This window comes from Rhinatrema bivittatum, chromosome 3 (assembly GCF_901001135.1).
Source record: "Rhinatrema bivittatum chromosome 3, aRhiBiv1.1, whole genome shotgun sequence".
Lineage (NCBI taxonomy): Eukaryota > Metazoa > Chordata > Amphibia > Gymnophiona > Rhinatrematidae > Rhinatrema > Rhinatrema bivittatum.
In genome coordinates, this window is record NC_042617.1 from 327,603,111 (window position 1) to 327,631,076 (window position 27,966).

General features: G+C 45.8%; 1 protein-coding gene across 2 annotated transcripts in view; it reads right to left on the minus strand.

The window, feature by feature from the left end:
• SOBP (sine oculis binding protein homolog) overlaps nucleotides 1-27,966 on the minus strand; it is a 379,042-nt gene that overhangs the window by 341,426 nt on the left and 9,650 nt on the right. For both annotated transcript variants that reach the window (XM_029595316.1, XM_029595317.1), the window contains exon 2: nucleotides 3,082-3,220. In XM_029595316.1, coding sequence (XP_029451176.1) covers nucleotides 3,082-3,220 — 139 coding nt within the window. The remainder of the gene's footprint in view (nucleotides 1-3,081; nucleotides 3,221-27,966) is intronic.

Genomic DNA, 27,966 nt, shown 5'->3' on the forward strand with positions numbered 1-27,966 from the left:
CAAGAGATGTGATCAAACACCTTTTCCCGTTTTCCCCAATTTCCATGAGAGATGGACAATATTAAACAAGTGGAGAAGAGACGGCTGAGAGGGGATATGATAGAGGTGTTTAAAATCATGAGAGGTCTAGAACGGGTAGATGTGAATCAGTTATTTACTCTTTCAGATAATAGAAAGACTAGGGGGCACTCCATGAAGTTAGCATGTAGCACATTTAAAACTAATCGGAGAACGTTCTTTTTCACTCAACACACAATTAAACTCTGGAATTTGTTGCCAGAGAATGTGGTTTATGCAGTTAGTATAGCTGTGTTTAAAAAAGGATTGGATACGTTCTTGGAGGAGAAGTCCATTACCTGCTATTAATTAAGTTGACTTAGAAAATAGCCACTGCTGTTACTAGCAACGGTAACATGGAATAGACTTAGTTTTTGGGTACTTGCCAGGTTCTTATGGCCTGGATTGGCCACTGTTGGAAACAGGATGCTGGGCTTGATGGACCCTTGGTCTGACCCAGTATGGCATGTTCTTATGTTCTTATGTCTGGCATTAATAGTGGACATGCGCCCTTTAATAAAACCCGCCTGGTCAGGATGAACCAAAAAAGGGAGTAGGGTTTCCAAAAGAAGCTGTAGAACTTTAGCAAGTATAAATACCCTGTGTACAGGCCACCCACTTGTCTTAAACATCCCTTAAATTAAGGGATGTTTTTGGATGATTTTATTTGTAGAGAGAGTAATGTGTATTGCCGGTTGGAATCTTTATATGATAATATTTGTATAATTAATAAAAGTTTGTACTTTCTCTAAAAAAGTTTATTCATTCTGATAAAAAGGTGATTAGTGAGCTGGGTAAAGACAAGTGGATGGCTCGCTCAACTTTAGCCATTTCCAAAGAACGGAGCTCCTGCCTTTCCAATTTCTGGTATGTATCCCTCTTACAGTCCCATTTATGTTGGGCCTCCAACTGAGCAATATCACCATGAACACAGCAACTTTTTAACTCTCTCCTTTCTGAAGGAAACTGAAATAACGGATTATTTTCCCCCTAAGATAAGCTTTCAAAGCTTCCCAATGGAGGACAGACGAATATTCACCTGCAGAGTTATGTTCAATAAATTCCCAAACTGGTTTATTTAACCAAATCCAAAAAGTCCAATTTGCTCAGCAAGGATGTGTTCAGTCACCACATGGGAGTTCGGGGCCTATCGTCAGGTGGGCTAAGCAAAAGTGCCACAGAACTGTGGTCAGAAATAATTCAGGGGAGAATGGTACAGTCCAGTGTCTTGGCGAGGAAGTTAGGTGTACACAGAAAATAATCAAGATTTGTGCGGGGGGGGGGGGGGAGTAGAATGTATAATCCCTGTCTGCAGCATGGTAATGCCATCAAATTTCTATTAAGGACAATGAAGAAACAAATCACTGCCATCAAACGAGTACTGCGACAGAGCTGAGCACCCAGAGGATCTATCCATCTGCGGATCCATACAAACATTCCAATCACCTCCCAAACACAACCTGACATAACCAAAAGCCACCACAATGTCCAACAATCTTTGGTAGAAAATGTCCTGGTCATGATTAGGGCCATACACGTTTACTAAAACCAATTTATCATCATAGCGCGATCCAGAATAACATATCTACCTTCTGGATCACATAATGACTTATGGACTTTCCGAGGTAGGTTTTTACTAATAACACACACACTCCCCGACTATGAGAATTAAAGGATGAGTAATAAACAGTGCCCACCCAACCGGTTTTTAATTTCTCGTGTTCCGCATTAGAGAAGTGGGGTTTCCTGCAAGAACAGAGAAGTGGGTTTCCTGCAAGAACAGAATTTGGACTTCATTGTGGTTCACCCATTGTAGAATTTTTTTCCTTTTATGGGGGATGAAATACCCTTTATTCAAGGACATAAGCTTAAAGGCAGCATTGAAATAAGAAGAGAAAAGGCACATTTGACAGGAGGCTTATACCCAAGAAAAAGAGAATAAAAGGGCTTCCACAGACCAAGGATCAGTCCCAACAACCAACCAAACCCGATGAAAGAGAGGGAAACAGAGGTCAGGGAAGGTTCCCTTCCAGCCAAAACTCCTACGGCAATGACCTAATACAGGAGGGTAAAAACAGTTCAGCAAAAGAACCCACAGAGTATGACATCCCCAATACCCTACAGCAAAATCGAAGTAGAAACCCTCTAGCCCCACAAGGAATTTTGAAACCAATAACAATCCTCTCAGCCCTCCCAACTCTCAAATCAATATCCCCAACCTACCCAACCCTAAAGGGTAACCCAACAATCCCCAAAGTCAAAAAACTGGAACCCATCCGGTGAGAAACTAATCGAGACCGGGGCCCCAGCCTACTAACAACCTCCCCCCTTAACCCAGTGAGAGAATTCAAGACAGGTCCAGAAGCAATGGCAAAGGCACTGGAGGAGTGGAGTCTGCAGTGAACATGGCAGGGCGCAACTAGACGGACTTAATGGGCCACTTAATCCTTGCCAGGCAGTGGCTACAACGTTACCATCATGGAATTTTGTGCTAAACTCTTATATTTGTCTACCTTCCAAGAGCTAGAAGGCCACACAGTGCCAGAGATATACACCCAATAGTCATAGAAGAGGTCGCACAGAGGACTCCATATGCAGCTGCTGTGCGGCTCTGCTAGTTAGCGAGATAAACTTATCCGGCTAACTAGCACTGTACATTCAATGGCTCAGCTGAGTCACTGAATATACAAAGTTACCTTAAAGTTAGCTGGATAAGTTTATCTGCCTTACTTTAGGACAGCTCTATGGACGACGAGAGTTACCTGGACAAGTTATCAGGCTAACTCAGCTCCTCCCCAGAACACCTCTGGACCGCCTCTGGAATGCCCCTCCCTTATCCAGCCAGATTCTTGCCGGCCAAATAGTTATCTGGCTAGAATTAAGCAGGATAAGTAGCCAAATTTTCATTTAACCAGATAACTTCTTAGTTATCCAGCTAAATGCATATGAATATGGACCTCAGGATTAACAACATCCCAAATCTTTCCCTCCAGTGGTTTGAAATCATTTGCGCATCAGCTTTACCTTTAAGAACAGAAATATGCTGCCGACTCTCCCCCTCTACCGGGTAGTTCTTGATCTCAATATCCTCCCCGTCTTTCAGCTCCACCTTGTCGTACCCGTACCAGCCGAGGAGCTCGTTCATGGTGCTCTCTGCAAAGTTCTGAAAGAGAGAATTCACGGGATCAATAATCACTGGGAAGGGGGAGAGGGTGGGAAGAGACCACTCCATGCATCCAATTCCTCTAGTCCCACGCACGCCAGGACCTGCCAGGCTCTGTCCCTGCCTCTTCTAGGCTCTAAACACTTGGCTGACCTACGACGCATTGAAATCTACAGTTGACATGTGCAGCGAGGACGGACCTTCAGATGTTTGCAATTTTACACACGAAGTAAAAGCCAGCGGTGTCTCTAAGATACAGTCTTCTAAAAAATTTAAAGCAGCAGTACTATCAAGCTTGCTCAGAAGAGAAGCATGCCCACATCTGCTGCATTTCCTTTGGTTCTTATTCCTAGCTCTCCTTTCTTTCTTGTTCTAATGTATTTTATTTCTTCTGTTTTTATACATTTTGGGAATAAAAGGTATACATATCTTATTACAGCTATGGCATGTACTACTACTTATTATGCTATGGATATCCCTAATGAATATGTACGACACAGATCTGCATGCAGATGAGGTAAATCTCTCATATATATTCATTACGGATTTCCTGAAAACCCGACCGGTTTGCAACCCAAGGACTGGAGATTCCCTACCTCTGCTATATGCAAAACAGAGCTGCTTCTTACACAGTTTCCCTTGCCGAATCTGTTTTTCACCTTCTCTTCACATGAATTAGTGTGATGCTTGATGAGGAACAGCACCGCAGCGCCCTTTCAACTCCCCAATCCCCAGATATGCTGTGAAATATAACCCAGGTCGTGGCTAAGGAGAAGGTGCTTTTAAAAAAGTTCAAGCACTGAGCCATCAGGTCGGCCCCAGTGCTGTGCACTACCATGCAGAAGACCCCCGGGTCACCCAGGGCTGTGGACACTGCAGAGGCAGTGTTTCACAAACACACACACCCCCCCCCCCCCCCCGGGGGAGGGAGTCATGGTCATTGCCTAAGAGTGACACCTAGTGGCCAGATTCAGGGCCCATGATGGCAGAGTTCTGGAAGGATCCCTAGAATGCGGCTCCCAGCCCAGAACCATCATTGCAATGATCTGACCAGCTCTGTTGGCAGAAAGGGGGGAACTGCAATAGGGCATAAATCCCCAGGAAATTTTGCAGGCTCGTGGGGCCATATCCCAGCCCTGGTTCTGTGAAGGAGAAGAGGGAAGCTGCTGGGTTCAAGAGAAAAGTGCAAAAGTGAACACAGACCCGTTAATACTCAAAAACGTGAGGCTGTGCAGGTAATGCGGGCATCACCGCAAAAACAAAATGGGCTCATTTTAACACCAGTAATTCAACACCCCACTCACCGGCAACGTCATTAGTACGGGTCATTAACCTAGGTGAATGGCCAGTTTTAATGCACTTTAGTGCACTGGCCTGTAAATTAGGAATAATTAAGAAAGCCTCATTCTACCCATTCTAGGAATCAGTGGTGCACCCGCACCCACGCCTTGAATGCTCTTGTGTGGTGCTGGTCACTCCTTTTCAAAAGGGCATAGTACAACGAGGAAAGGTACAGAGGAGGGCAAAGGGAGATGATTAGGAGTAAGTTACAGAAAAAACCTAAGAATTGGAAGAAAGGTGACTGAAGGGAGATGTGATGGAGGAGCATACAATCATAAAATGGGGGGAGAAGATAAATATTACAACAACTAAACTGGGAGGCATCCAATAAAAGCCTCAGGTGCCAGGTGTAAACAAAAAAGATGCGGTTCTTCACGCAGTGCAGAATTAATCTGTGGGACTCATTGCCCCAGAACGCTGCGGAGGCAAGAGTGTAACTGGATTCAAAAAGGATTAGACAGATTTCTAGTAGTGCAGCAGGTGAGGGCACAATACGACCAGTCTGCCCAGTTATTCCTGTCCATATTGCTAAAGATACGACCCAGCTGCCAGCCACCGAGCGTGAGCGCTTGTAACTGTCTCCTGTACCCCCACCATCCCATGTCTAAAGCACACAGCTTCTGCCTGAATATCCAGTCTTGTAGGTCCCCTGGGCCCTTCTGCACGCTACCTGCTCCCACCAACCCAGACGGTCTCGGAGGAGCTGTCGCTTTATTTCCATAATTGCAAATTAAACAATCAACGGTAATAATCAGCTTGGAAGGCAGATCAGTCACGGGCTATTTAACGTAAGAGTGAGGGATGTCCACCCGGGTCGAATCAGGGCAGCAGGAAAGAGGAACGGTGAGCCGGCGGATGTATTAGCTCTGCACTCGCCCCTTGCTTGCCCCACTCGGAGACAGGACTCACAAAACTGGGCTTTTTAACTGACCGGCCGCCAGCTTTGTACTGGAAACCTAACTTTTTTTCATTTTGCACACAGCTGGACATTGTAATGCCCACATTCCCCCACTTATACATGGAGACATAAATCCAGACTACTGGGTACTGCCTGAGTTCACGGCTCTAGAGACGGGCCCCACTGCACATCATATTTTTACTGACAGGTCTTTTTTGGCTTGTTTGTTTTTTTGTACGGTCAATAAATTTACTGAGAATTGGCAACCCTGACTGGGCAAAATGGACCTTTAGAACCAATCAGAAGCCGATCGTCCAGAGAACATCTGGTACTCTGCTTGTGAGTCACCGTTAGCCCTTGTGAGGAAAAATGTTTGTTTTCTGCTTTGTGACTGATTGTGTGATGGATATCTCATTAATATTAATTAGGATTTTTTGCCCACCTCTCCAAATGATGCTCAGGAAGGCTTACAGCATGATTACTATTCAGGTCCCTGCCCCAAAGAGCTTACAGTCTACGTGGGCACCTGAGGCAATGGGAGATAAAGTGATTTGTCCAAGGTGACAATGAGTGCCAGTGGGGGAAGTGGGATCTGCAGCCCATTGCTCTAACCACCAGGCCAATTCTGCTCCAGGTACTGTTAAGTTATTTGGGTTTCAATTTCTGTTTGATAGATAGAGAACAGAGTACAGCAGAAAAAGACACACACACACCCCGAGTGCCCACTTATCCTGTCCACGCTGCTAAGGATACATCCCAGCTGCCATCCTCACCGTGCGGCTGCCTGGACCCCTCTTCATAATCCACCATCTCATGGTTTTCTGCCTGTGGGCTCCTACCAGGCGCGCCCGACAGCCCACACTCCCTTTTATTAACAACCAGCAGAGCCTCTTCTGGCGCTAAGTACCCTGAGCCTTACGCCAAATATGTGCAAACACATCTCCTGCATATTGTGTTCTCTCACCCACCGAAACCCAGGCCATGCAGACCCAGAAAGGAGAACGGCTGCTTTAAAGAACGGTGCTGTGGCCAAGGACAATTACAAAATCATAACTTTTTTTTTTTTTTTTTTAATGAAAAGCTGAAACTTAAATTAATGAAATGTGGAAGAGAAATCTGCTCCCAAGACCGAAACATTTTCTTTGCTGTTAAGACTCGATCGCACTATGTTTTACACACAAATAAAAAAAAAATCTTTCTTATGGAGCAATCTGACATGTCACAAAACAGGAGGACCACTTGGCTGTCAAAAATACACGGGAAAAAGAAAAGAAGAAAAGTGCATTTTATCTCAAAATCCCCCAGCTGTAAGAGCCACTTGCAAAGCCTGCTGCTTGTGTTTGCTCCTCTCTTCCCAACACTTGCTAACAGCAGAAGACCAGACAGCTCCCCGTCAGAAGGCATGGGCTGCGTCAGGACCAGGGGCTTTATCTTGTAATCGCGGATTCACTAAGAGCTGCAGGAACTGCAAGGCCCGTAGAGGCACTGGGAAGTAAAACCAGGACATGGAGCCATAGACAGAAGTCTAGAAGGCATGGGATAAGCACAGAGGATCTTGGAGGGAGAGCTAGGGATTGGAAAGCTGAATACTAGCAGGCCGATACAGTAACGTTCGCGGGAGAGCAGGTGAGCGCCTGCTCTCCCGGCGCGCGCACAGGCCAGCGCCCTGTGCGCGCGATACAGTAAAACAAAATATTTAAATTAGGGCCCGCGGTAAAAAGAGGCGCTAGGGACGCTCTTTTTGGACAGGAGCGGCGGCTGTCAGCGGGTTTGACAGCCAACACTCAATTTTGCCGGCATCGGTTCTTGAGCCCTCTGACAGCCACGGGTTCGGAAACCGGACACCGGGCAAAATTGAGCGACCGGTTTTCAATCCGCGAGCCGCGGGCTGATTTTAATTTTTTTTTTTGAATTTTTAACTTTTTTTTTAACTTTTGGGACCTCCGACTTAATATCGCCATGATATTAAGTCGGAGAGTGCACAGAAAAGCAGTTTTTAACCGGAGCGCACTGTACTGTATCGGCCTGTTAGTGTGGATGGGAAGCCTAGATAGGCCCTACGATCTTTTTCTGCCCTCAGGTCTCCATGCGCCTCCCACAGAACACTCACGTCTGGGATAGGAAAACAGACAAGAATCATTCTCTTTCATGCCTAGTGGGTTTTTTCTTTATCTTGCTGTTTTTCACCTGCCTAGTTTTCTTTTCAAATTTGATTTCTCTCTCTCTTTTTTTGTTCACTTTAATCAGTTGTGGCTTCCCAGACACTGCTGCTGCAGCCGTGGGACGTTTTGCACTACCTGCCGTGTGTCTGATTATCTTCCTACGCCTGTAAAGAGCTCCCAGTGTGCCATCTCTGCAGGTCAGAGTGGCGGACCTGGTGTTGCCGACGCAAACTAGATAGATAGGGGAGACCTTCACGAACATCGTAGAGCAGTTCTCTCTCACTCTGATGACCCCTGGGCAGCTCAGGAGCAGCGAGGTCAGCAGGAAAGACTGCTTCACCTTTCCATGGCAGGAAGTACTCCCGTACCTGGGACCTGCCCTCCAGGAGGGATGTTATCCTCTCGCACTGGGAATGCATCTCCAAGGCTTCTCTGTTCAAGAGGTAGGAATGGGAGCAAGCATTGTTCAGGGCAAAGGACTCAGGAGCAACAATTCAAGAAAGCATTCGACAAGCACAGAGGAGCCTTAGAGGTGAGGAAGTCAGAGGTCAAGCAGCGTCCTTGCCATTGCAGCAGGAAGAGGAAAGGGGCAGCGGGGGTGGGACCGGTGGTCTTAAGCTGCCCTCACACTCTCTGTTTCTATGTTTCAGTTAAGAGGTAAAAAGTTATATGAAATTTCGGATAATAATCTGAATGTGCTTTGCCCTTTTTTTTGTCCACTGCATCGCTTGAAGCAGAGCCCAGTAACCCAGACGTGCATAGGAAGCCCATGGCCTCCTTGCTGCTGTTCGTATGTACAGGAATCGCTCTCAATATGCTGCTAGTCTGCCGTGCTGCCAAAGAAGTTATGTGTGCCAATTCAAACACGCCCCAAACAGCCCAGCTACCAAAGACACGCAGACATGGAATCCGACTATCGAGGTCTCGCGTGCTTAAATCCCCAGGTGTAACTTTCCCTGCTGCACGCCCAAGCGGGACTTTTGAAAATTCAAGCTATGGGGCCGATGCAATACAGTGCGCTCAGCCAAGCGCACGGTTTAACCCGCTGTCGGACGCGGGTTAAATAGGCGCTAATCCACCCCCTAATGCAATAGGGGGATTAGCGCCTATTTAACGCGCTTCCGACGCGGAGTGAATGAGTTAGTGCTCATCACATGAAAATGCATGTGAATGAGGCTATTACTCATTCACTCCAAATGCAAAAAAATAAGTGTGCGTCTCAGACGCACATTTATCGCTCAGCTATTCACGCCTGCCTGGAGCAGGCGTGAATAGCTGAGCGCACTGAAAAAAAGTACAGAAAAGCAGAAAAAAACTGCTTTTCTGTACTTTTTTTTAAAGTTAAAAAAAAAGAAAAAAAAAACTCTGCCAGCCGCTTTGAAGACCGACGCCGATATGCTCGGCGTCTGTTTTCATAACCGGCCGGCTGCAGTAATGAAAACCGCCGCCGAGTTTATGGGCATCGGCGTTCATAACCGGCAGACCGCCGGTAACCGCGGGGTCGCGTTAGCAAGGAGGCGCTATGGTCGCACTAGTGACCCTAGCACCTCCTTGCTAGCGCGACCCCCTAAATTTGTTTATTGCATGGCGCCCCCCCCCTTGCGGGCATCGGCCCCAGCGTCCCCATAATCCGTGCCACGCAGCGCCTGGGAGCGACTCTGGTTTTATGCGGCTACATTTCTGCACGCTCTGAAATCACGATGCCCATTTGTAGGTAGCTGTAAAGCCGCTTGCTCGCTTGCTGCCAGCATATTGTACCAGGTCCTTTTTTTTACGCACGTTCAGGCCCCAGCTAAGCTTTGAATGTAGGAAATGGCTTGCAGGGAGAAACCTTTATCCAAGGAAAGGCATGGGGGGGGGGGCCCTGTAGCTCTTATCTTGCCAGCAAGTGACGCGCCTTACACCGAGAGGACCTGGGCTAATCTTATGCGCTCCTCTCCCCAAGGCTGAAATTCCCGAGTTCTTGGTGATGCCCAAAGGTTCTGGAATGTTCCTCTGGGTCTCCTTTACTTTTTGTGTGAAAGCACCCCACAGTTTCACAGCGGTCTGTTAACATGGCTGTAATCTGCTCAGCTTATACAGGGCAGAGGCCCTGACACAGCTCCAACAGGCTTTGGGGGGGGGGGGGGGGTGGAGAATATTCTATCACCAGAGACCCAAGGAACGAACGCGACTTGGGCCCAGTGTCAGAGCTGGAACTACAACGGAGGCACAGGGAGACAAAGTCGTGAACTTGACCCCTTAATGTGCTGGTTTCCAGCTCCTGGCTTATTCGGAAGGACCAAAGTCCCTGGCCTACAGCTGAAGCTTCCTGCCACATCAGGCGCCACGGCAGGCGTCCAGTTTTAAACGTTCAGACCTTCCAGAAAAGCTGATTGCGTTAAGTTGAATAAAGCTGGCTGTCGGCGCAGACCGGAGAAGGAGCTGCTAAATCCCATGCCAGTCATCCCATGCCACCAGGATCGCTCTGGGCTAGCTGCGTGCGATGGAGACCTTTCACCGCATCTCCAAAATGACCTCCAGCAAACAGCAATGGAAAAAACAAAAACTGGAAGGGTGGGTAAGCACTAGGGAAAACCACCACTGGAAGATCAGATAAACTGCTGTCCCAGATGGTTACGTCTCGTCTAGCCCTACCTCTCTGTGACCCTAGCAATGACGGCGAAGTCCCACGTAACCAGAAATGGTCACAGTTAACCCAGGCGTCCATCCCTCTTAACTGTAAATATGAGTTCACTTACTGTGGCCTTTTTTTTTTTAACTCTGAGGGCAATATTCCAAGCCATTTTCCATGGATAAAAGTAATATTGTACCAGCGGAAATGGGACTTTGCTAGGTCTGCTTGGCCTTCCTGTGGTAGAGAGAGAGTGGATAGAGGAACACCGTATCGTGGGGGTGATCGTTCAGACGTAACATGCACCGTTTCTGAGTGGAAAAGTATCGCCCACGGAGAAAGCAGGTACCGATCTCTGCAGCTTATTTTCTTTCCGGGGCGGGAGGCAATGAGCAAACAAAGCAAAGCAACCCCCACACGGGGACTGGGGATTTGCACCAAGGCAGGTAGTTTGGTTATTGCCCCCCCTGCAAGTTTTAGATGTTTTACATAAACTATGGCTGAGTACTGCGGGGAATCTGTGCTGGGTCGAGAAGCAATCTCACAATGCTGCAAGATGCCCGGCCAACAGGCAACCAAGAAGTATCAAAACAGTCAAAGGCAAAGCAAGGAAGTCACCAAGAGGAGACATTGTAGTCTTTGTAGACACTCCCCAAATGCGCAAACATGTAACAGAAAAAGCAAGACCCGAAAATCCACAGGAAAGCGTTGCTACAAGAGCAAACTGTCTTGACATGTGACATTTCACCCACTCTCTTGGTCTGGGGCAAGATGCTAATCTGTTTACACATTCCACGACGCGCTCCTACAACCTAGAGTGAAAAAAGACCCAAAGAAATCCTCAGACAGCAGTGCTTGCCCACACCTCTCCACTTGAGAAACCAGAAAAAAATTAAACACACCCCCGAGCAAAGCCTCAGGCCCTTGTTACCGTGCATGCGAACCTGCCCTGCATGACCTTGGAAGGACGGGATAAATCAGCATCGATCCTGGGGTGAGCCTGCCACAGGGCGCGGGGTCGTCCCGGGCACGGCTTCAGCGAGTCTGCATTCAGGCAGCCGCCACTGCTGCTGCAGGTCGTTGGCTTGCAAGCCCCGGAACCGTTGGCCCAGTTCTAATTTCAGTTTACGCCCTGGAAGCTCCCCCCAGAGGCCGAGCAGAGCTGATGTAAAGCGCTCCTGCTCCTTCAAAGGCGGAACCCACCAGGCCGGCGTCACTTTCCCTATCACTGACCCCCAAGGGTCGGGTGGGTGGTTCCCTAAGGGGCCACAAAGGGAGGGAGCAGATGAGCCCATTAAAAGCAGCTTAGGTTTAGAAACTATTTCTTTTTCATTAGAAAGCATGCAGTGCTCCGCTGTGCGTCAGTGAAGGTGCAGTTTCTTTATCAGCAGCCTGAATACGCAACCAGGGCAAGGGGTCGTCTTCGTCTATAAACTGGGCAGTGGCAGCCGATTCAGGAGTGAGAGCGGGTCTGGCCGTCTGACTCTTGTCACTGTCTTACCAGAGAGACTGGCATCTGTTCCTCAGCCTTGCTGGAGAGGTAGCATTCACAGCTCCCCGGGGAGCAGGGAAGAAGTCCCCCAGCACCTCCTAAGGGCGATATTCATAGCTGGGATTCAGGACCCTGCGCATACTCAGTTCCACGGGGAGTGGCCGCTCGTGGCTCCTTTCTGAAGGCTGCAAAGTCTGGGTTAGAGGGGGTTGAGAAAGGTCACAAATGAAGGGTCCTGGTGCTGCTGCCCCAGCTGGGACCAGTTCCAATTGACCTGAAAGTCCAAAAAGCAGAAGGAAGTTTCAGGGTCAAAAGAATAAAACTAGCAGCAGTCATGGCTGGAGCTGAAAATCTACGCCAGTCACATCTTAGTATCATGGCTTCATAGTAATGATGGCAGAATAGGACCAGATGGCCCATCCAATCTGCCCAGCAAACTTCATATGGTAGTATCTGCCGCGCCCTGCAGGTTACCCCCATGTTTCTCTCAAGGGTAGTAATTGCCGCTCCTTGCAGTTACCCCCAAGTCTTATAAAGGTAGCAATATTTACAATCCATCAAAACCAAGCAACTGTCAAACCCATAAACTACTGCTAGCAGCATTTTTACTGGGCGAGGAGCCTTCTTGATAATTCACACAATGCTACGTGACGTTCTTTGCTTTGGGCCTTCGCCGTAGAAGCCGTCCTATGCTTTTTCCCTAATGTCTAAATGTTACTACCCCAGACCATAAAGGTCAGGGCCCATGTTCGTTCTTGTCTATATCCAATTCCCCTTTCCCCTTCCCCTTCCCCCTCCACCCCAGCCATCAAAGCGGGGAGCGATGTTGCAGCTGCGTTAAAAGTATCAAGGCTATTGATTGAGGGTGATAATCCCCATCCCTTCTATTAAGAGCAGTAACTGCCACTCTGTGCACCCTCCTCTTCTTCATTTTTGACCTCTAGCCTTTAGGGATCCTCAGTGTTTATCACATGCCCCTTTGAATTCATTGACTGTTTTTTCTTCACCACCTCAAGAACGGCATTCAAATCATCCACCATCCTCTCTGTAAAGAAATATTTCCTGACACTGATTCTGAATCATCCCCCCCTGGACCCCTAGTCTGATTTGTGAGCATTGTGTGGAAATGAATTTACTTCTCGGGCTGCAGGAGAATGTTACCATGAAGAGTCCCATTTGGCTCTTGAGGACGCTCTGTAGCTCCTTGATATCTTCAATGCACAGCCAAGAAAGTAAACCAACACCAACAGACAAGGGGTGCGGGGGCTTCCTCATGTCACAAAAGCCCCTTATGGCTGCTCCTTCTGCCTAGAAGCCTCCCCATGTCCCACCCCACAGACATCCTCATTTTCTGGTCCTCTCTTCTTCTCTCCTCTTGTCTCTGGTTCAGTTGGAGACTTCTCTGCCTACTGTCTCTCTCTCTCTCTCTCATTCATCGGGCACACAGAGCGCATCACAGCGACTTGACGGGATGCAGACCTTGCCGTGTGTCTGGCTCTTTGCGCAGTGACCCACAAATAAGCCTTCTGGGTTTGAACTAAATCCAAAAAGATCTTCAAGATTTAAAAGAAAAATCCAGTCTAGCCTCTCCTGCCAAAAAATACTTTGCCCATCAACAGAGCACACATTTTTCTGATCATAAACAATTTTATAAAAGAATGAGCAAACAAAAAAAAAATTACAACTTTGCTGCCAGCATTTATCTTTGAAATTTTTCCTCAAGAATTTTATGAAAACAAAATTAAAACCTCAAAAAACAAATATCCTCATATGTAACTCTGAATTTCAAGCCTCAGTTCTAATCCCCACTCTGTCACAGACACCGTGTGTGACACCGAGTCCCTTTCTTTCCCTGTGTCTCAGGTCTGATCCCAGCTCTGTGTGTGATCCTGGGACAGTCACCTTATCTCCCTGTATCTCAGCTCTGTCACTAAAAAGTGCCAAATCACCTGGGCCAGTCTGTATACATCCTAGAAAGCTAAAAGAACTGAAGAATGGAATTGCAGACCTGTTATTAGTCATTTGTAAACTATCATTAAAATCGTCTGTGGTACCTGAAGACCTAAGGGTTGCCAATGTAACACCAATTTTTGAAAAGGGATCAAGGGGTGATCCAGGAAACTACAGAGCAGTGAGTCTGAAATCCATGCTAAGCAAAATAGTAGAGATGATCATAAAGGACAACATTACTTAACAAATAGATAGTCGTAGTTTAATGGGACAAAGCCAACATGGATATAGCCAAGGGAAGTCTTGCCTCACCATCCTGCTACAGTTTTTGAGGGCGTAAATAAACATGTGGATATGGGTGAGCCAGTTGATATAGTGTATCTGGATTTCCAGGAGGCATTTGACAAAAGAGACTTCTTAGGTAATTAAAAAGTCATGGGATAGGGGGCAGTGTCCTATTGTGGACTGCCAACTGGTTAAAGGATAGAAAACAGAGCGTAAGGCTAAATGGTACATTTTTCCAATGGAAAAAGGTTAATAGTGTAATGCCCAAGGGATCTGTTCTGGGATCAATGTTTTTTAATATATGGAAATGGGAACAAGAAATGAGGTGATCAAAATTGCCAATGACACCAAATTATTCAAAGTTGTTAAATCAAAAGAGGATTGTGAAAAATTCCATAGGACCCTGCAAAACTGGGAGACCGGGCATGCAAATGGCAAATGAAATTTAATGAGGACAAATGCAAAGTGATGCAATTAGGGAAGAATAACCCAAATTATAGCTACATAATGCAAGGCTCCACATTAGGAGTAGCCACTCAGGAAAAGGAGCAAGGTGTCATCGGTAAAAATACATTGAAATCTTCTGCTCAGTGTGCAGCAGCAGCCAAGAAAGCAACTAGAATCCTAGGATGGAGAATAAGACAGAAATTATCATAATGCCTCTGTATCGCTCCATGGTGCGATCTCATCTTGAGCATTGTGTGCAATTCTGGTCACCCCATCTTAAAAACGATATAGCAGAATTAGAATAGGTACAGAGAAGGGCGACCAAAATGATAAAAGGGATGGAATAATTCCCCTATGAAGAAAGGCTGAAGAGGTTAGGGCCGTTCAGCTTGGAGAAGAGACGGCTGAGGGGGGATATGATAGAGGTCTTTAAAATCATGAGAGGTCTAGAACGGGTAAATGTGAATCGGTTGTTTAGTCTTTCAAGTTCCTGGAGAAGAAGTCCATAAACTGCCATTAATCAAAAGGGAATAGCCACTGCTTGTGGCCAGCATTAGTAGCTTCAGATATATTTAATGTTTGCATCCTGCCAGGTACTTCTGACTTGGATTGGCCACTGTTGGAGACAGGATACTGGGCTTGATGGACAATCCAGTGGGAGGACTGAGAGGAGAGGATCACCTTGCTGGTGGCTGAAAGGAATCAGTAAGTTTTGCTTGCGAAACTTTTTTTTTTTTTTAAGTATTGAGGCGAAGTAAACTATTGGATATATTATTTAGTATGTTTGTGTGATTGTGTTTTTAATAGTCAGTTAGGCGCTAATAAACCCTCCCACCCCTCACCCACCCACCCCTAGCTCATCCTTTAATTTACAGGTAGGTGCCACTTTCACACTTAAAAAAAAAAACAAATCAGCCTTTTAACTTCACTTTACAAATTCCCCACACCTTATTGAGAGTTTGATCATTCCCCTGTAGGCCACTACCAGACATATAGTGAATTCACTAATACATTTAAAGGACACTAATTAGACCCATTCCTACTCCTATAGCAACCTAAACGTTAACTAGGAACTGAACAAATTTGAGATGAAGGCAGCAGTCCAGCAGCAAGAGGTGGGCTTCCCAATCTTTTGCATCGAGTGTCACATGTATGATTTTTTTACCTGCCGGTGAGAAACTGAACATGTGCATGCGATGCAAAGAGCTCCTGCCTCTCAGAGAACAAGTCTGATCTCTGGAGGCTAGAGTGGCAGACCTAGAGGAGCTGAGGCAGACAGAAAGGTATATAGATGAGACCTTCAGGGACATAGTAGCAAAGTCCCAACTTCAGTCTGGCAGCCCTGGTGTTGCCTTGGAGGAAGAAGGTCTCATGATCGGAGAGCATCAACCTGGTGCAGCAGGAAAGGATCCTGTAGCAAGGACCTGCTCTCCAAGTGGTGCATTGTACTTTCGCACTGAGGATGTGTCTCCAACGGCAATTGCCCAGGAGGGAAGGGTTATGATGGCCGTCATAGTTGGTGATTCGATTATTAGGAATGTAGACAGCCTGTAACTAAAAACTCACCTGAGCTAAAAACTCACCTGAGCTAAAAACATTCTAACTTATCCCTATCAATTAAAAAGCAGAATGAAAATACAAACAAAAAACAAACTTTGAAATGTTTGTATGCTAATGCCAGAAGTCTAAGAAGTAAGATGGGAGAATTAGTATGTATAGCAGTGAATGATGACATAGACTTAATTGGTTGTCCTCCTTCCACTATGTCTCTGAGATGCCAATTAAGCCTGCGAGGGAATCAGTTGGACTGTTAGATGAATGAGGGGTTAAAGTGGCACTTAGAGAAGATAAGGCCATTGCGGAAAGATTAAACGATTTCTTTGCTTCGGTGTTTGCTGAAGAGGATGCTGGGGAGATACCCGTTCCGGAGAAGGTTTTCATGGGTAATGATTCAGATGGACTGAACCAAATCACGGTGAACCTAGAAGAAGTGGTAGGCCTGATTGACAAACTGAAGAGTAGTAAATCACCTGGACCGGATGGTATACACCCCAGAGTTCTGAAGGAATTCAAAAATGAAATTTCAGATTTATTAGTAAAAGTCTGTAACCTATCATTAAAATTATCCATTGTACCTGAAGACTGGAGGGTGGCTAATGTAACCCCAATATTTAAAAGGGTTCCAGGGGCGATCTGGGAAACTACAGACCAGTTAGCCTGAATTCAGTGCCAGGAAAAATAGTGGAAAGTGTTCTAAATATCAAAATCACAGAACATATAGAAACACATGGTTTAATGGAACAAAGTCAGCATGGCTTTACCCAGGGCAAGTCTTGCCTCACAAATCTGCTTCACTTTTTTGAAGGAGTTAATAAACATGTGGATAAAGGTGAACCAGTAGATGTAATGTATTTGGATTTTCAGAAAGCATTTGACAAAGTTCCTCATGAGAGGCTTCTAGGAAAAGTAAAAAGTCATGGCAATGTCCTTTCAAGGATTACAAACTGGCTAAAAGACAGGAAACAGAGAGTAGGATTAAATGGACAATTTTCTCAGTGGAGGGGAATGGGCAGTGGAGTGCTTCAGGGATCTATACTGGGACCCATACTTTTCAATATATTTATAAATGATCTGGAAAGGAATACGACGCATGAGGTAATCAGATTTGCAGATGATACAAAATTATTCAGAGTAGTTAAATCATAAGCAAATTGTGATAAATTGCAGGAGGACCTTGTGAGACAGGAAAATTGGGCATCCAAATAGCAGATGTAATTTAATGTGGATAAGTGCAAGGTGATGCATATAGGGAAAAATAACCCCTGCTATAGTTACACAATATTAGGTTTCATATTAGGAGCTACCACCCAAGAAAGGGATCTAGGGTTATAGTGGATAACACATTGAAATCGTCGGTTCAGTGTGCTGCGGCAGTCAAAAAAGCAAACAGAATGTTGGGAATTATTAGAAAAGGAATGGTGAATAAAACGGAAAATGTCATAATGCCTCTGTATCGCTCCATGGTGAGACTGCACCTTGAATACTGTGTACAATTCTGGTAACCGCATCTCAAAAAAGATATAGTTGTGATGGAGAAGGTACAGAGAAGGGCGACCAAAATTATAAAGGGGGTGGAACAGCTCCCCTATGAGGAAAGACTAAAGAGGTTAGGACTGTTCAGCTTGGAGAAGAGACGGCTGAGGGGGGATATGATAGAGATGTTTAAAATCATGAGAGGTCTAGAACGGGTAAATGTGAATTGATTATTTACTCTTTCACATAATAAAAGGACTAGGGGGCATTCCATGAAGTTAGCATGTAGCACATTTAAAGCTAATCGGAGAAAGTTCTTTTTCACTCAACGCACAATTAAACTCTGGAATTTGTTGCCAGAGGATGAGGTTAGTGCAGTTAGTGTAGCTGTGTTTAAAAAAGGATTGGATAAGTTCTTGGAGGAGAAGTCCATTACCTGCTATTAATTAAGTTGACTTAGAAAATAGCCATTGCTGTTACTGGCATCAATAACATGGGATCTTCTTAGTGTCTGAGTACTTGCCAGGTTCAGCCACTGTTGGAAACAGGATGCGGGGCTTGATGGACCCTTGGTCTGACCCAGTATGGCATGTTCTTATCTTCTTATGGATCCTCAGTTTGAGCCAGTATGGCATATTTTATGTTCTTATGTATAGAGTAAAAACAACCAGGGGACACACAATGAAGTTACAAGGTAATACATTTAAAACTAATAAGAGAAATTTTCTTTTACTCAGTGCATAATTAAGCTCTGGAGTTCATCATCAGAGGAGGTGGTGAAAGCTATTAGTGTAGCTGCATTTAAAAAAGGTTTGAAACTATTACTAAGGTGGAGTTGCAGAAATCCACTACTTATTCCTGGGATAAGGAGCTTGGAATCTCAATTTTCTCAGTGGCATAAGGAGCTTGGAATCTCAATTTTCTCAGTGGAAAAGGGTAAACAGTGGAATGCCTCAGGGATCTGTACTTGGACCAGTGCTTTTCAATATATATATATATATATATATATATATATATATATATATATATAAATGATCTGGAAAGGAATACGACGAGTGAGGTTATCAAATTTGCGGATGATACAAAATTATTCAGAGTAGTTAAATCACAAGCGGATTGTAATACATTACAGGAGGACCTTGCAAGACTGGAAGATTGGGCATCCAAATGGCAGATGAAATTTAATGTGGACAAGTGCAAGGTGTTGCATATAGGGAAAAATAACCCTTGCTGTAGTTACACGATGTTAGGTTCCATATTAGGAGCTACCACCCAGGAAAAAGATCTAGGTATCATAGTGGATAATACTTTAAAATTGTCGGCTCAGTGTGCTGCAGCAGTCAAAAAAGCAAACAGAATGTTAGGAATTATTAGGAAGGGAATGGTTAATAAAACGGAAAATGTCATAATGCCTCTGTATCGCTCCGTGGTGAGGTCGCACCTTGAATACTGTGTACAATTCTGGTCGCCGCATCTCAAAAAAGATATAGTTGCGATGGAGAAGGTACAGAGAAGGGCAACCAAAATGATAAAGGGGATGGAACAGCTCCCCTATGAGGAAAGGCTGAAGAGGTTAGGGCCGTTCAGCTTGGAGAAGAGACGGCTGAGGGGGGATATGATAGAGGTCTTTAAGATCATGAGAGGTCTTGAACGAGTAGATGTGACTCGGTTATTTACACTTTCAAATAATAGGAGGACTACGGGGCATTCCATAAAGTTAGCAAGTAACACATTTAAGACTAATCGGAGAAAATTCTTTTTCACTCAACGCACAATAAAGCTCTGGAATTTGTTGCCAGAGGAGGTGGTTAGTGCAGTTAGTGTAGCTGGGTTCAAAAAAGGTTTGGATAAGTTCTTGGAGGAGAAGTCCATTAATGGCTATTAATCAATTATACTTAGGGAATAGCCACTGCTATTATTTGCATCAGTAGCATGGGATCTTCTTAGTGTTTGGGTACTTGCCAGGTTCTTATGGCCTGGTTTTGGCCTCTGTTGGAAACAGGATGCTGGGCTTGATGGACCCTTGGTCTGACCCAGCATGGCAATTTCTTATGTTCTTATGTTCTTATCTCTCTACCCCGTGGGATCCTGCCAGGTACTTGTGACCTGCCTTGGCCACTGTTGGAAAGAAGTTATTGGGCTTGATGGTCATTTGGTCTGACCCAGTATGGGAAATCTTATGTACTAACTTTATGTGTGAGTCACTTTATCTTCCTGTATTTCAGCTCTAATCCCAGTACTGTCACTGACTCTCTGTATGTGATCCTAGGAGAGTCACTTTATCTCCTTGTGCTGGTGTTGAGTTGCACATGGGAAAGGTTACTGTTCATCTACCCAAAGTGGAAAAAAATCAACTGGGCAGATTGGAAGGGCCAATTTAGTCTTGATTTGTTGCCATCCAAACTGGCTTCCCTAGAGATGCCCCTTGCTCTGTTTCATGCCAGTAGCAGGCCAAAGAAATAGCAGCGTCTCATTTTTAGGTCGTACTGAATATATGAAGCAGCTGAGCATAAGAGTGAAAAAAAACAAGGATGCAAAATGCTTCTGGTTATAGGTGCATACAAGATACTGAGACGTCAGCGATACCACTGCAAACCAAAATGCATGGTTCTCCACTCAATGAATGCTGTACAAAGCACTGCATAAAATCTGGAAAACCAAAACTATTAGTTTCTATCAGGCAGCAAAGCTATAGCACTATTCCCTTCCACAAGCGATACAGATTACATCCCCGTGTCCTGGAACGGCAGAGGAACAGGAGACCGGAGTCCATGGGCAGCCAAACCATCTCACAAATGTGGCAGGTTATTTGCGTGGACGTATGGAAATGCTGTGTAAGGCTCAGGTGCCACTAGTGGCTCTTTTCCCTCGATAAAGGCTCACCCCCCCCCCCCCACCCCTTTCTCTGGAACAGCTGCTCTTGTTTTCTCCCAGCATGTGATGGCTCGCGGTGAATTTGAGCTGCACGGTGCCCAAACTCCTGTGCTGCGCTATTCCTGCGAGACCGTGAGAACGACATGGAAGTCAATGCACCAGAAGGCACCGAGAGCCGCACACTGCTGGAAAAATGCAGAACAGCCGTTCCAGAGCTGCTGCTGGAGGAGGCGACAGGGGGTTGGAGGGGGATCGGGACAGGGAAGGCTAGCATGGAGTTGGGAGAAGGAAGGGTGTTGGGGGAGATGAGCTGAGGGGAGAGTGTGAAGGTGAGAAGCGCAAGGGAAGGGGTAGAGAGAGAGTGGGGTGGAGGTAGACTGAGGAGGAAAAGAAAGAGTGCGGGGCCTACACTTTGTTTAATTAAACAAGTCATAAGAACGTAAGAGAATAAGAACATGCCATACTGGGTCAGACCATGGGTCCATCAAACCCAGCATCCTGTTTCCAACAGAGGCCAATCCAGGCCACAAGAACCTGGCAAGCACCCAAACACCAAGAAGATCCCATGTTGCTGATGCAATTAATAGCAGAGGCTATTTTCTAAGTCAACTTGATTAATAGCAGTCAACGGACTTCTCCTCCAAGAACTTATCCAATCCTTTTTTAAACCCAGCTACACTAACTGTACTAACCACATCCGCTGGCAACAAATTCCAGAGCTTATTTGTGCGCTGAGTGAAAAAGAACTTTCTCCTATTAGTCTTACATGTGCTACTTGCTAACTTCATGGAGTGCCCCCTAGTCCTTCTATTATCCGAAAGAGTTCTAGACCTCTCATGATTTTAAAGACCTCTATCATATCCCTCCCTCAGCCGTCTCTTCTCCAAGCTGAACAGTCCTAACCTCTTTAGCCTTTCCTCATAGGGGAGTGGTTCCATCCCCTTTATCATTTTGGTTGCCCTTCTCTGTACCTTCTCCATCGCAACTATATCTTTTTTGAGATGCGGCGACCAGAACTGCACACAATCCTCAAGGTGCAGTCTCACTATGGAGAGATACAGAGGCATTATTTATTTATTTATTTAAAATCTTTTAGATACTGCTTATACAATTTATATAGGTCTAATAATTAAAACACTAAAGCAAAACTTAAAACAGACAGCTGTAAGAAAAACAAAGGTCAAGTCATACAAATCATAAAGTAATGCAATGAATTAAAATAGTGATGTTTTGTAAGGAAAAGAGGAAAAAAGGAAGACTGTGTCATACTGGTTGAAGCTTTCTAAAAGCGATGGAGCATAGATATGTTTTTTAACTTTTTCTTGAATTCCTTAGGATTTATTAGAAGCCTGAGTGAATCTGGGATTGAGTTCCAGAGGGTAGGGCCTGCTACTGAAAAAGCGTGTTTTCTCTTTAAGTCAAGCCTCGCATTCTCCGTTTTATTCACCATTCCCTTCCTAATAATTCCTAACATTCTGTTTGCTTTTTTGACTGCTGCAGCACATTGAGCCAACAATTTCAATGTATTATCCACTATGATGCCTCGATCTCTTTCCTGGGTGGTAGCTCCTAATATGGAACCTAACATCATGTAACTACAGCAAGGGTTATTTTTCCCTATATGCAACACCTTGCACTTGTCCACATTAAATTTCATCTGCCATTTCAATGCCCAATCTTATTTAAGTATTTATTTATTTAAAAGAATTTATATACCGCAAATTAAACAGGATCTGTCTGGCTAAGCGGTTTACAAGTATATAAACATACATAATAAGAACACCAATTAAAACAGTTATAATATTACAAATAAGAACAACCTTCCAGTCTCGCAAGGTCTTCCTGCAATGTATCACAATCCGCTTCTGATTTAACTACTCTGAAATATTTTGTATCATCCGCAAATTTGATAACTTCACTTGTCGTATTCCTTTCCAGATCATTTATAAATGTATTGAAAAGCACCGGTCCAAGTACAGATCCCTGAGGCACTCCAATGTTTACCCTTTTCCACTGAGAAAATTGACTATTTAATCTGTTTCCTGTCTTTTACCCAGTTTGTAATCCACAAAAGGACATCACCTCCTAGGCTATGACTTTTTAGTTTTCTTAGAAGCCTCTCAATAGGGACTTTATCAGACACCTTTTAAAAATCCAAATTCACTACATTCACCTTTATCCACATGTTTATTAATAAACGCCTTCCAAAAAATATAGCAGATTTGCAAGGCAAGTCTTTTCATGGGTAAATCCAATATGGCTGTTTTCCATTAAACCATGTTTTTCTATATGTTCTGTGATTTTGTTCTTTAGAATAGTTTCCACAATTTTTCCAGCACTGAATTCAAGCTCACTGGTCTGTAGTTTCCCAGATCACCCTTGATACATTAGCTACCTCCAGTCTTCAGGAACAATGGTTGACCTTAATGATAGGTTACAAATTTTTACCAACAGATCAGAAATTTCATTTTTGAGTTCCTTTAGTACCCTAGGATGCATACCTTTCGGTCCAGGAAATTTGCCACTCTTCAGTTTTTCAATCTAGCCTACTATATCTTCCAGGTTCACAATTATTTGGTTCAGTTCATCTGACTCATCACCCTTGAAAACCATCTCCAGAACTGGTATCTCCCCAACATCCTCATTAGTAAACACAGAAGCAAAGAATTCATTTAGTTTTTCTGCAATGGCCTTATCTTCCCTAAGAGCCCCTTTAACTCCCCTCGTTCATCTAACAACCCCAACCAACTCCCTCGCAGGTTTCTTGCTTTGGAAATATTTTAAATATTTTTTATTATGAGTTTTTCCTCTATGGCCAACTTCTTTTCAAATTCTCTCTTCGCCTGCCTTATCAATGTTTTACACTTAACTTGACAATGCTTTTGATTTTTCCTATTTTCTTCAGATGGATCCTTCTTCCTGTTGCGATCCTGCTCGTAGCAAGGCCACGAGTAGGCTTTTACCTCCCTCCGTCCCGCAGTCTGGAGGCCGCTGTCATGGCCGGCGTGGCAGGGGCCGTTGCCAGGCCTTCTTTGCAGCTGTGCCGCTCCCGGATCTCCGTTGCGGCAGGAGGCTGCAGTCGCCATCGCTTCACCACGGCAGGGAGCCGTGGACTTCAGCGTCTTCGCGGCATGGAGCTGCCGCCCATGCCATCCTTGGCAAGCCTGAGGCCTGCTCCTCGGTGGCAGGACGCCGCCTTGCTCCACCTCTTTGAGCGGAAGGACGCCACCGCTTCAGTGTCGAGCCTGCTCAGCCTGCTCCGACTCCTCCTCTTACCGCTTCTTCAGCAGGGCCGCTGTCCAGGGTCCTGCACCTCTCCTGCTTCCTCTCCTTAGGTGCAGGGCCGCGCCTTCTTCCTGGATTTCAAGGGCCAGTGAGGGAGTGGCCCTCCTGGCTCCACCTGCTGATGTCATCTGGGAGTCGCTCCTTCTGCCCTACAAAAGGGCTCCTCCGTCAGTTCAACCTTGCCTTCGCAAGGAGCAAGTTCCTCCTTGGAGCTGTCCTCTTAGAGCTGGTCTTCTTGGGACTTCCTTCTTTCCGCTTCTGCCTGGCTGTCTTCTTCATGGGATCCCTCTTCGTTTCTTGTTCCGGTCTCTGCACTGATGTCATGATGTCTCCTGATGTGTCCAGTACCCCAGCGTCCCTTGATGTGCCTCCGCGTCCTGATGTCCTTCGTCTTCCATGTTTCTGAGGTTCTGTCAGTCCGTCCCAGTGGTCCGTTACCACCCCAGCTGGAGTGTGTAGGGTGCTAGTGGGATTCCTCCATCCCACGGGGCCAAAGACCCTCTTCATCTACGTTCAGATGTCTTCGATGTCCAGATGTCCGCCTGTCTTGATGCTCGTCTGTTCCTGATGTCTCGATGTTGCCCCTTCCTAGGGCAGGTCCCGTTCTCCTCGTGGTCCACAACCAGCCCAGCGGGACTGTGTAGGGCGCCTGAGGGACATTGCTCACCAGTCCGTCTTCACCCTGTTCCTGGATTCCCAGGGTCTTGATGCCCTTCTGTGTGGTCCGCGACTAGCCCGGCTGGGCTGTGTAGGGCGCCTAAGGGATATTACTTGCCTGGTAGTTCCGGACTTTTATTCCATGTTTTTAGCTTGCCATGCCTTGCCTTGTTGTGCCATGTCTGAATTCTCGTCTCACCCTTCAACCTCTGAGTCCTCGTCTCAGCCTTCAATGTCTGAATCCTCGTCTCAGCCTTCAACGCTGGTGTCTTCGTCTCTTCCTCCAGTGCCGATGACTTCTTCAGCCCTTGATCTCTGTCCGCCCTGCTGCCTTTGCTGCTCCCTGCAGCAGGTCCGAAAGGGCTTGGAGTGGTCGGAGGACCACTCAGAGGCCAAACCTTGCATGGTTGGTCTCACTAGGCTGCGCAGGTCAGCAGGGGTCTGGTCCTCACCTTCCCAGACGAGGTCTACCTCACCGCAAGGGCACACATATCTCGTCCCACAATGGGGAGTGCCCCCTGGTGCTCCCTCCCATCATGATTGCAACACTTCCAATTTTTTAAGGATTTTTTTTCTGGCTAAAATAGCCTCTTTCACCTCACCTTTTAACCATGCCAGTAATCATTTTGTCTTCCTCCCACCTTTCTTAATGCGTGGAATACATTTGGATTGCGTATCTAGGATTGTATTTTTAAACAATGTCCATGCCTGTTGCACACTTAACCTTCACAGCTGCATCTTTCAGTTTTTTTCTAATTATTTTCCTCATTTTATCAAAGTTCCCTTTTGTAAGTTTAGTGCTAGTGCCGTGGATTTACTTATTGTCACCCTTCCAGTCATTAATTCAAATCTGATCATATTATGATCACTATTGCCAAGTTTCCCCATCACCATTATCTCTCTCACCAAATCCTGTGCTCCACTAAAAATTAGATCTAAAATAGCTCCCTCTCTCGCAGGTTGCCAAACCAATTACTCCATGAAGCAGTTGTTTATTTGCTTATTCTGTCCAGGAACTTTATGTCTCTAGCATGTCCTGATGTTACATTTACCAGTCAATTTCCCATTATTACTGCACTGCCAAATTGGTTAGATTCCCTGATCTCTCTTAGCATTTCATCATCTGTCTCACCATCTTGGCCAGGTGGACGGCATTATACTCCTAGCACTATATCTTCCCCAACACACAAGGGATTTCTACCCATAAAGATTCCACTGTGTGCTTGCGCAGCTGCATGGCCTACATCATTGGAGAGGGACCTACGTCCACTTCACCCAGGGCCCCAGCTGCTTTTTTTGGCAATGGTCTTGGCGTTCACATTAAGGTTTCCTTTGCCAAAGTGGGCCTTGCTTGAAAAATAGTGCCGATCACAACACCCAGTGCTCCTGTGCTCACAGCACTGGCAAGCTTGGCTGCTTTCCTATAGGAATGCACATTTCCTGCTGACTTCCATGCACCATTGCTGGGCAGTATTTTAAGACTCCTTTTGCATAGCAGTTTGGGATGTCCAGGTTCTCCTTTCAGCTGCACCAGGAACATTTACGGGGCTTTACTTGCAGGGACTTCCCCCTTCAGCTCTGGCTGAGAATTTGTGATGCCTGGCAGTGACAGCATTAGGACTGGCCTGCTGGCAGAGTTTGGGGATGTGTGTGGGCAGGCTCCCTCACCAGGGAAATGTCAAGGACTGTGCCAAAGAGACACGGAAAGCAAATGCCCAGGATTCTGAGTTCAGACTCTTCAATCCGTGAATAAGTAATTACAACACACCTTGATGCAAAACATCTGTTTTTGTTTCTTCCTATTTGTGATTATGGGGGTTTTTTTTAATGTTTTTTTCAATAGACTTTGCCCCCTCTTTCTTCCTCCTGACATCTGGAATTTTCAACTTTGCAACCCAGTGCGTGCATTTCAGGGACAGGGGTTCTGGATTCTGAGAAGCCTAGAGGAACCTTTCGGTAGTTCCAGAAGTCTCACACAGCAGGGCAGACATTAACCAGCCATAACCTGGCTCGCTATCCTCAAAGAGCAGGAGTCCTCCACGTGACACCGCTGAACAAGCTTGGCCCAGGCTGTGCCACACAGCACCATGCTGGGCGGGAGGGAGGGGGTGATGGTGCTGCAGGGCTCAGATGTACTCAGCGGAACCTCGTGGAGGCTGTGGATGCAGAAGGTGGAGAAGGTGAAAGAGAGAGAGAGAGTGCAGCGGGAGGAGGAGGAACGCTGACAAACTGAGATGAGCAGAAGGGAAGGAAGGAAGGGGAGGGACAGGCTGGGCGAAGAGGGTGATAGAAGAAAGAAGAGGAGAGGCAGGTTGGACAGTGACACAAGATCAGCGATAAAAGGATGAGTGAAAGAGAAGGAGATACTAGACAGAGGGAAAGAGATGTGAAACAAGAGAGCTGCAGTACCCATGTAGAGATGGAGGAAAGAGAAGAGAGAATAGAAAAGATCCAGACGAAAAGAACCAAAATAAGAAAAGTGTAAAATGAAAAGCAATGGAAGGAGTTGATAGAGATGACAAATGGAAGGATCAAAAGTCGGATAAATAAAGCTGAGAGCTCAGAAGCCAGGACTGCATTCTTGGCTCTTTGTAGGTGAATTTAATTTGCTTCAGCTCACGGTGGCTCTTAAAACTAATTCCGGCTCCTGTACTTGGAATCCCTTCTTAACAAAACTTGTCCGAGCCTCCCCAATGGCAGAGCGTGAGGAGGAGGAACTACCAGATTATAGGATCTGGAGTCAGATCTGGAGACTGAAGTACTCTCCTCTTCCACATCCAACCTCAAGGTGAGTAACAATTCCTGCCCAAGAGGACTTGCAATCTATAGAATCAAATAAACTTCAACCTGGATTCTCCTACCATTATTCAGTAAAGATGATTTCCAAAGGTGCACGGAGAAATAAAGGTCAACCTAGGCAAAGAATGCTGGCCAAGATGAGGGCATTTCTTTTTTTTCTTTTTTTTACTAAATCCTATTGTGTCTGGAGAACAAAGAACATGAAGGGCCTTGGAGTCACCAACAGTCTCCATAATATACATCGGTTACCAGCAAGGCATGGCTGTCGATTCCGCATCTTCATCCCCAACAGTAACTTTCTCTGGAAATCCAGAAGCGTGAGAGACCATCCATCTTGTCCATCCCTACCCCAGGGAGTCGCAGCAGGTGAGCAGGACTCTGCTGCCTACCAACCTACTGCTGCGCCATGCACCCATCCACATTACATTCTGGCGTCGCCCCAACGTGACTTCTCTACTGCAAAAGGATGACGTGCACGTTGCTCAATATAAAATTCACTTGCCCAGGATGACCACAACATTTGGAATAAAATGGCACGCTAGAAGCATTACATTTTTCAAATCTGGCCGTCTGTGCTATATCCCTGCTTTCCATGATGGGTAAAAGCAAGCACGGGATTCTCAGCTACTCTCCCTTCAATCAGAGCAGAACTGCCCTAGTCTTCCTTTTGATGTCTGTTTTATAGCCTCTTGTATCTTGGGTCGATATTGAAAGGGTTTGCCCAGCTGCACAAACCCATCTGAATATTCTTCCCTTTCCCACTTACTGATTACTTTTATCCCAGGTAATTCACCACCGACACCCGGGGGTGTTCCTAGAATACGGGTTCACTTTGTCTGGACAGCTATCCCTCTTCCCCTCCCGAGAACACATGACAGCGAAGGACCTCCTCCTGCCTTCCAGATCACC